Below are 11,056 nucleotides of genomic sequence, written 5' to 3' on the forward strand. Positions count from 1 at the left end.
ACCAAAGTTGGAAATGACTGGAGATTCGTCTGGTAATTTGTATTATATTCTACCCACTTAAGACCCAATATTTTATTGTGCATTTAATATGTATTATAAGTAAGCAAATCGATAACGTTACGTTAAAACCATATTTCGAGAATTTAGCTAGAATTAATAATGAGTTGAATGTATAGCCCAGCTTTGATGTTTTAATGTAGGATTATCAACACTATCATTGTTTAATTTAATTTTCATTATTTGTTTTTTAATTCAATTTTTAAATTGTGGGGGAACTGTTATAGATATAGATTTGTAAAAGAAAGAAAATGTTTGATTTGTGTCTCATTGTAAAAACATAACTTTTCCGGTTGTTTAAAATGTATATCATTTTAATTCACTAAAATCCCAAATTTATTTAATCTCTACTTAAAAGCCCAGACCCCCGTCAACCCACCACGCTGATTTAAAAAAATGCATTGAATCATCATTTAATTACACATTAAGTATTACTATTGTAAATATGTATCAGTCCTCGCAAGCCGATGATGAACAATGTAATACTAAAGCGAACATGCAAGGCAAACTGACGCTGTAAATTACATGTTTGATGCGAGAAAAAAAAATTCTGGTAATATGAACACAATATAATACATAAAGCTACTTGGGTATCAACCGACCTGTCTAAAACCAGATAGACCATATATATGTATATGTATATGTATATATATATATATATATATATATATATATATATATATATATATATATATATATATATATATATATATATATATATATATATATATATATATATATATATATATATCATAAAAAAGTTCAGGAGATCACTTCAAGATGTACGTGTCAAGAGAGGAGCTGATGTTGTTTCAGACCATCACCTACTTGTTGATAAAGTGAAACTCAAACTGAAGAAAAACATGTTGGAAAACAAAAGGAAATACAGGTACGACACTGACAGAGGTGTTATTTGAACCTGTCTTTAAGCAGTTCTTTTACGAGCATTTTTTTTCGTTTCAATAATAAACCGTCAAAAAATAGTATACACTACTGCAAAAACAACACCATATACACCAACTAAAAATAATAATCATAGCAATACAATTGTCCCCATCATTGCACTCTAAGAATCATTTGTTTACGTTGAAGACAAAACCAAACTCCTACATATAAACTTTTCATTATCTCATGTATTCGTCTTTCACTCACAATCATTTATTTTATTGTATTTGCTGCAGGTGTTTAAAAAGTGCAGTTCATATCTTAAATATAACGTTGAGTTGTATGTATACTTAATTATGTGATATACAAGGCAAACCAAAGTGCTGGTCTTAAGGGGAGGCTCCGGTAAAAAAAAAAAAATTAATATTCTTTAGAAAATAGTTATTTTTTTACAGCTTTGTTAAGATACATCCGCATATGCAATTCCACTAAAATCAAATCGTGGAAATATCTTGGTAACCATGACAACGGCGGCCATCTTGAAAAATTAACACCATTGTAGGTTTTTCCATTATCCATAAAATATTATATGTTATGCCCAATAAACAATGAATTCGTAATCTTCTTCCATATTTTGGGGCACTCAGCTAAAATATTTAAGTGCATATCTTCAAAATAATTATGAATTTTCTAAATTTTGGTCCTTTCAAAACACTTCATTTTGGGGAATTTTGGGGCATTAAAACTAGTGTTTTTAACGAACCCACATTTTGAAAATTCATAAAGTTGTATATATATATATATATATATATATATATATATATGTATATATATATATATATATATATATATATAATTATTATCGTGACAATATTCTAAAAAAATGCGTTTCTATGAAAGATTTTAGCGACACAAAATAACCTACCCTTTAGCTAATAAGTATTTATGATTTAAACACTTTATATAGATACATAGTCATGTGTACATTATTGAATATTCAATAATACTGTAACAACGCGTATTTGCTGAGGTGACAATACGTTGTAATTGCGAGTTCTTTCTTCAATAGAGACGATGAACAATTCTATTTCGATGATCGGACCGGTTGGTATTATTAGTGTCATCGGAAATTAGAGTGTTCCCGTCCGCATCACATGTATATAGTTGGAGTGTTAGTAATAGAAGTAGTCATCATTCAAATTAAACGCTTTTAAGAAAAGCGGGGACGGAGTGATCGAACAGTAGAGAGCTGGACTGCCTACTCTTAAGTATCGAGTTCCAATCCGGGTTCAATCAGTAAACCGTCCCTGAGTAAAGGCGGCTGGGCGTAGTACTGACCACACTTGATTCCCGTAATAGTTATATAGAATTACCATGTTTTTATGATGTAAACATGTTTTTCAAAAACCCATTTTTATTACTTTTAGTTTCTTCCTATTAGCATTATAAAATACTTAAAAGGGAAACAACCTTAATTATTTGAGATACAATTATGTGGAAATTAATTCTTATAAGACTGAATATGACATTTAATGTTTGATATTACAGTAAGAGTAAGTTTTAAATTAAATGTATGAAAGTCTGTCATAAATATAAGTTTCATGGAGATTAGATTTAACAAGTGTCACAACTTTATTTAGAAAACTTTTAGCGTAATTTAATCTAATATTAGAAGACACTTGAACACTTCAATTAATACCTACACCACGAATCAAATTTGCCGGCGGCTTAATATGCCATATTTTGTATTCACTTTAAAAAATGGTACATTCTGAATTGTGACAACAGCATTCAGTGGACAAGGTGGCAAGGCAAACCAACTCGGTAAATTACATGTCTGAGCCTAAGAAGTTTGTTTGTTTACTACGGTAGTTCTTAACGGCCTAGATCAGGGGTCTCCAAACTACGGCCCGCGGGCCTGATACGGCCCGCGAGGTCATGTTATCCGGCCCGCGACGATCTTTTTGTCCACTGAATAAATGTTTGTTGGAGGTGGCTGAGGAGCTTTGCACAGAAAATTCAAAACAATTTTAAAATGTAGCTTTGGGTGCAAATACAATTACTCGCCGTGTTGCAGACATTGGTGAAAACAATGCGACTAAAATAGCGAAAAATTCAAGCAAGTTTCGCTATTTTTCAATTGCAATAGATGAGTCGCTGGACAGGTGTTCCACCTCTCAACTGCTTATGTTCATTAGAGGTGTGGATGAAGACATGAACATAATACAAGCGCTGGCTTCCCTACATATAATGTATGACACTGTTACCGAAGAGGATATCTAACCATAGATAGTTTAGAGACAAACACAAAATCGCAAGATTTACCATATTTCACATCAGTAAGATTGCTAATTTTGCGAGAAAATTTTGAGCAGAGTATCTAAGAAAAGAAATAGGTGACTTCCTGATAGTAAAGGCAAGTCACAGCCATTATTGTCTGATGAAGAATGGGTATAGAAATTGGCCTCTGCTGTAGTCATAACCAGTCATTTATTTTTTCTGAACCTAAAACGGCAAGAGAGTGAAATCTAGTTTCTGATCTATACACCCACCTAAAGGCCTTTAGATACGAATTTGTCATGTTTTTGGAACAAGTACAGGCTAACAACTTGACACACTTAAGGCAGTGCAAGGTCTTTACGGCTGAAGAAACCACTGAGTTTGTATATATTTCTATATAAATTATATTTCGTTGGGGGGGGGGGGGGGCACGACCCTGAAGAGATGCCTTAAAGAAACTCTGGCCCCCGAACTGATATTTGATAGTTAATGCGGCCCTCGGGCTGAAAAGTTTGGAGACCCCTGGCCTAGATGAAATAATACACACGTTGTCTTGAGCTATACTAAACAACGATCAACTTTGATTGTGTTAGACGTATGTAGAAGTTAACCATCTTATATGAATTAAAGCAGGCTACATGTCAGAAAGAAGTATTACTATAGTAAATCTGTATCCGTCCTCACAAGCTGATAAATAAAACGGTAGAGTTTTAACTATTAACAAAATAAACTGTTAAATTAATTACACGATCATAATCAATGTTTATTTCAAGGAGATAAAAAAAAATCGCAGTAAGTCGTAACGATGGTAACGGTCGAATTTTCGCCGGAGAAAGTATGACGTTTTAAAATTGCATGCATGTGTATAGCAAAGTATCCATCGTGCATATGTAGGTAAAATTGTACACTCTTTGACGTATAATTACAGATACAACGTTTGAATGGATTTTCTATTGGTATTGGATTGTTGAAGCATTTAACCCCACCCCCCTAGTGATCAAAACTGTTCAGAAAATTAATGCAACATAAATTCTACTCGCATGTGTAATTAATATGTATTGTATTCTAGCCCCAGCCATTTGCTAGCTGAGAACAAAAGGAAAATGGATTACGACAGAGAGTATTTGGTTTACGCCTAGTTGCAAAATCTACTCGTATATCGCTATGTTCAATTTATGTAAAATTTTAAGTCTTTAACAGAAACTTCTTATAGGGATGAGATATATCACGATCATTGATAGTTTAATGTAAAATATATGACCTATCTGATATCATAAAGAACGTTTCTATGGTATTACCAAGTCTATTAAGCTATTTTCTACACTTAAATGTCCAGCAGATAATATCAGTTCGATAAGTAACATGGACCCTATTGTCTTGATAGTAATATCAGTAATAAAACCACATTATGGATGAGGGGTACAGAGGTAGAGGGCACTATTATCAACGTTCGGTACTAGAGTTCCGGTCTCCCCCATGTAAACACACATCAGGCATAAATACTATCATTTCTAAGTGTGAAAAACATGATGGAACTAGGATCATATATTCGATTCGGAAAGTTTTATTATCGTGTGTAGAATATTACAAATACAATCAATATATAAATCCGTATGTTTTGTTTGGTAAACATTGTTCTTCATATACAAGTATTTTATATACAATTATTTTTTATTTATTATGTTACTGTTTTTCTCTAAAGAATAATGAACAATAAAGCTAGAATCGATCTACTCATTATCGGGAAAACTGGAAATGGTAAAAGTGCGACAGGAAACAGCATCGTAAGAAAAACGAAATTTGCAAGCGGCCCTAGTACATCATCGTTAACCCAAAACATTGCCACCGCGATGACAGAATACAACGGTCGTCAGATAAGCGTCGTAGATGGTCTGACAATTTGTGATACCAGACTGGACGATGAGGGGTCAGCTGAGAAGTTAAACGAGGCCACCAACTTGGCTCTGGCAGTCAATCCTGACGGCTATCATGCTTTTCTTCTGGTCCTAAAATACGGCAATAGGTTTACACGTGAAGAACAGGAGTGGGTTGTGTTGTTAAAGAAAATATTCGGAGATGATTTTGTTCATAAATTTTGTATTTTAATCTTGACATGCGGAGATGTTTTTCATCAAGATCAGGAGGAAACAGGATTGGCCTTCTCAGAGTGGTGCCAAAAAGAAGATGGCGCCTTTAAGGTTTTTGCTCGAGGAGTGCTGCCATAGAGTGATTTTGTTTGACAACAAAACCAAAGACGAGTTGCAAATAACTGAACAAATCGACCAATTGATTCAAATGGCCTATGTGTTGGTGTTTCGTGATCGACGACATACAGAAGCAAATTATAAGAATGTCCAGAAAACTAAAGACCGCATCACCGAACCTTGAATACCTCGGATAACCGTCAAGACCGTGCCACCAGCGATCCCAAATGTTCATCCAAGACTAGTCACACCAAACGGTATTGATACATTAGACGTAATCCCACGCAACAGGATGCTGAGTCTAACTACATCCGTGCATGACACATTGGAAACACAGGAAGAATTTTCAGGGACTATTATTAAAAACATGGAATCTCCACAATCAAAGATTTCCGATGCAAAAGCTGAAATAAGGAAACGAATGCGACAACGGGAAGCAGAAAGGAGACGGATTATGTCTGAATTACAATTGGACAAGCCTACAGTAACATGAAAACCTGTGTGAAAGACGAGACTTAGAAAGTTATAAAAAAGAGGAAAGTGGATCAAAATTGCTGCTGAAGAGCATGCTGCAGTTACGGGAATCTATGATGCGTTTGTCCTATATGTAAATATTCAGATATCATTGATTTTCTAGATTTCAGACATTTCAGACATCGCAATGTCTTATGAATGTCTACCTACCACCTTTCAATGAAAAGAAATGTTATTTAAGTTATTATTATAAAATTTAAATTAAACATTGCAAACCAGCAATATTTAACATCTTATGTTATTAATATATTAATTAACTTAAGAGTTTTCTTTCATACCATCATTACATTGCATAAAAATTCAAAATATAATGTCGGCAATTTACATTCGTAAATCTTTGAGCACTTTTTACTAATTATTTTGCTCACAACAACTCCGACAGCAGGGGAAACCTAATTACTCGCGATCACACCTGACTAGTTGATACACAACACAAGATCAAACCTGACTAGTTGATACACAAGACAAGATCAAAGCTGACTAGTTGATACACAACACAAGATCAAACCTGATTAGTTGATACACATCACAATATCAAACCTGATTAGTTGATTAGTTGATACACTTTACAAGATCAAACCTAACTAGTTGATACACATCACAAGATCAAACCTGATTAGTTGATTAGTTGATACACTTTACAAGATCAAACCTGACTAGTTGATATACAACACAAGATCAAACCTGACTAGTAGATACACAACACAAAATCAAACCTGACTAGTTGATTTACAACACAAGATCAAACCTGACTAGTTGATACACAACACAAGATCAAACCTGATTAGTTGATACACATCACAATATCAAACCTGATTAGTTGATTAGTTGATACACTTTACAAGATCAAACCTAACTAGTTGATACACATCACAAGATCAAACCTGATTAGTTGATTAGTTGATACACTTTACAAGATCAAACCTGACTAGTTGATATACAACACAAGATCAAACCTGACTAGTAGATACACAACACAAAATCAAACCTGACTAGTTGATTTACAACACAAGATCAAACCTGACTAGTTGATACACAACACAAGATCAAATCTTACTAGTGGATACACAACACAAGATCAAACCTGACTAGTTGATACACAAGATCAAACCTGACTAGTTGATACACAACACAAGATCAAACCTGACTAGTTGATACACAACACAAGATCAAACCTGACTAGTTGATACACAAGATCAAACCTGACTAGTTGATACACAACACAAGATCAAACCTGACTAGTTTATACACATCACAAGATCAAACCTTACTAGTTGATACACAACACAAGATCAAACCTGACTAGTTGATAAACAACACAAGATCACACGATCAAACCTGACTAGTTGATGCACAACACAAGATCAAACCTGACTAGTTGATACACAACACAAGATCAAACCTGATTAGTTGATTAGTTGATACACTTTACAAGATCAAACCTGACTAGTTGATATACAACACAAGATCAAACCTGACTAGTAGATACACAACACAAAATCAAACCTGACTAGTTGATATACAACACAAGATCAAACCTGACTAGTTGATACACAACACAAGATCAAATCTTACTAGTGGATACACAACACAAGATCAAACCTGACTAGTTGATACACAACACAAGATCAAACCTGACTAGTTGATACATAGACTGGACAGAAGATGGAGAGTCTGGAAACCTGCAACCTTCTGTTACAATCAGCCTGCTTCTGTTGTTCTACTTGTGGATTGTTTGAACTGATTGACTGAGTGCTAGGCACTCTCTTATGTGTTAGTGTGGTTTTCCCACAACTGGCGCGCACATGAAGTCTTGTTACTAAACGTATTGTAGCTACAAATTAGATCAACAATGACACACTGCTGGTTAGTATTTTAAATGATTTGCTATTTTTATTTGTATTACATTTTACACCAACATCACTGCGAGCTTTTAAAGCCGGACCAAACAAGAATAGCCTACAAGTTTATGATTAAGTTTTCGCTCCATGTTTAGGGTTAAGATTGCACACTATATTTATGGTTAAGAATGCACAAAATATTTATGGTTAAAATTACACACCGTGTTTATGGTTAAGATTGCACACCGTGATTTTAAAAGTAAGCACTAGTTCTGATTTACGCGGTACGCGGAAATGAACGGTTGTATTCCATCATCTTGTCTACAAACAACATTTAAAGTGATATTAATAAGAAAATCCATATAAATTGCAAAAATTCGATCTGCCAGAGGTTTACACGGTAATAAAATACATATGTTAACTTTACAAACGATATTTGGTAATCTCACGATATAGATCTAGTGTCGGAAATTATCTGGTAATGTTTGTTGAGTTTCGGGTGCGGGGACCTTTGACCACAGGTGCTTTGACCATAGGGGGTTTGACCATAGGGGGTTTGACCACAGCGGAGCTTTTACCATAGGGGCTTTGACCATAGGGGGTTTGACCACAGCGGGGCTTTGACCATAGCGGTGCTTTGACCATAGGGGGTTTGATCATAGGGGGTTTGACCACAGGGGGTTTGACCACAGGTGTTTTCTCAGCAGAGGGTCTTTGATCACAGGTGGTCTATCAACTGGTGTTTGATCACAAGCGCTGTGTCCGGCTTTGATCATAGGTGTGATACAATTAACACGATTTTATACATGTTTCCTGAGAGTACGTTAATAGCAATTAACATGTATTTAAAAAAGCCAAGAACTATATTTTAGTCTCCATATAAAGGCTGGTGCTAGGCCTCATAGATTTATTTTAAATATAAATGAAACACAAATAATGCGACATATAACAAGTTTTACAAATAAATAATGCAGAAGTACTTGAAAATACATAGCATAAATAAAGGATAAAAATGATAAAAAACTTGCCAACAATATAGTCAAAGATGTAATACATAAAATGGTTAACTAAATGACAGATGTGCTATAGCACGCAAATATGTCAGTACATCTGTTTGACCATATTATTACATTATGTCGAAATTTAAAATATAATTTAGCAACTTTTAAAATAAATCCTTACCATATATGGACAGCATTGGACAAACCACCTGAGATCAAAGACCCTTTGTGGACAAAACACCTGAGATCAAAGACCCTTTGTGGACAAAACACATATGATCAAAGCCGGACACCGCGCTTGTGATCAAACACCAGTTGATAGACCACCTGTGATCAAAGACCCTCTGCTGAGAAAACACCTGTGGTCAAACCCCCTATGGTCAAACCCCCTATGATCAAACCCCCTATGGTCAAAGTACCGCTATGGTCAAAGCCCCGCTGTGGTCAAAGCCCCTATGGTCAAAGCTCCTATGGTCAAAGCTCCGCTGTGGTCAAACCCCCTATGGTCAAACCCCCTATGGTCAAAGCACCTGTGATCAAAGGTCCTAGGACCGAGTTTCGGGAACATTCGTTGCTGTAAACCATAGCTTATTTGACCGTTGAAATAAGAATAAAGTCAAGAGCATTGAACTAATGTTTAACTTAATTTAATGTTTAATTGACAGAAAATGAGCAACACTTAGTAAATCTAAATAGTATTAATAAAGTCAAGTGTAGTAATTAATCTCTTTTTAATAAAGAAACATAAAAAAACTTCCAGAAGATTTGCGACAACTGCATCTAGATTTAGTAAAATAAGACTAGAACAATGTTGAGTTGCAGCAATAAATAGCACACACACTTAAAATAAATAGAAATACAAAATAATTAGCAACACAGCATTTAAAATGCAATTAAAATCAATCCGTGTACATTTTAAAACATTATGTATTAAAAATAATATGGCGGCAAATAAATGATGTTTTACAGTATTTTCGGGTGTTTCCGGAACGGCTCGGCAGACTACGCCATGGTTTTACTGTTTTTTTTTACTGTTGTACAATTCCGGAATAATAACCGACGCTCTATCGTGATTTTACCCAATACTTAACATGAACAGATTTCTTATAGTTCATGCACCATGTAATTCAGACTTCTTCCAAACATCCAAAATTATTGAGTCATACCGTCCATCTAATCACTAATGGACGCGAGCGAGAAGGTATTCGAGAAGCCCATTGATTAATTTGAAAATCACGCAAGGCGTACTTACAATTAATATGATTATAAAATCCTGCCAGTCTCGTTTTTTTTTCGGACTTTACTGAAGATTGGATGTATTTGATGTTCTTAATTTTTTTCGGTAACTAAATAAAAAATAAAAAAAAAAGCAAAAACAGTTTGGTTTTCATGTGTAGAGGCGACAAAAACAATTTCATCCTGCTATTCGATAGGCTGCCATAGAATTTAGTATACACATTGTACGCGAAAACAAAGGAAAACTATGTCATGGGGTTTAAATTTGCATTGTATTTTTAAAAACTGTTTCTGCAAAGTTTTGTAAACATATAGTTATCGATCACGGAGACAATATTTGTCTTACGAAAGTAAAACATCCGGTTATAACTAAGGCTTAATGAAAATAAATAAAAATGTAGCCTTAAACTCAACTAATTATTTTCAAGTTCTCTGGAGGTGCAACTTTTATAGCATTGATTCTAAAAATTTTAAATTTCTGAATTAATTTTAGGCTTACGTTTTTATTTTTACGGTCGCCTTGTTTGCTAAATCTAAAAAAAGCACGTTTTTAATCCTTGTCAACAACATGATGGGAGGATGCAACTCGCTCGCGCCCGTTGAACGGGTTTTAAACCATAGAAAACAACCGCAGTTAATTATTTAAACTCAGAGCCAGTGGATGTGCTAAGCTCAGAACGGTGGATGTGCTAAGCTCAGAACGGTGGATGTGCTAAGCTCAGAACGGTGGATGTGCTAAGACAGCACAGTTTACCGAGCTTTCACATTTAACATTTTCCTAAATTGTATAGACACGTGCATACTATTCTACCATGCGTGTGTGTGTGGGGGGGGGGGGGGGAGGGGAGGGTTCTTCAACTTTTTTAATGATGAACCATCTGTTTAAAGAGATGACAGACTGAAAGGGGGGGGGGGGTACTAGAAAAACTTAGGATACATTATTTTATCACTTTTGTAAATATCTTGCTTTTTTTCAAAGAATTGTGTATACTAGTAGGCGGTGGGTTGAAAGGACATC

The 11,056-nt window shown here is 34.8% G+C and overlaps 1 protein-coding gene across 1 annotated transcript; it reads left to right on the top strand.

Moving 5' to 3' along the window:
- Positions 1-5,072: 5,072 nt before the first annotated feature.
- Positions 5,073-5,447, top strand: LOC131930293 (uncharacterized). Its single transcript, XM_059286712.1, has one exon. The coding sequence runs from the start codon at positions 5,073-5,075 to the stop codon at positions 5,445-5,447; it is 375 nt and encodes a 124-aa protein (XP_059142695.1).
- Positions 5,448-11,056: the final 5,609 nt, after the last annotated feature.

The sequence above is a fragment of the Physella acuta genome, unplaced genomic scaffold (assembly GCF_028476545.2).
Source record: "Physella acuta isolate Inbredline_101_S28 unplaced genomic scaffold, ASM2847654v3 ptg001753l, whole genome shotgun sequence".
Taxonomy (NCBI): Eukaryota; Metazoa; Mollusca; class Gastropoda; family Physidae; genus Physella; species Physella acuta.

What these genes read in the sequence shown, in the direction of transcription:
- LOC131930293 (XM_059286712.1), top strand. Translation starts at nt 5,073, where the DNA reads ATGACAGAATACAACGGTCGTCAGATAAGCGTCGTAGATGGTCTGACA.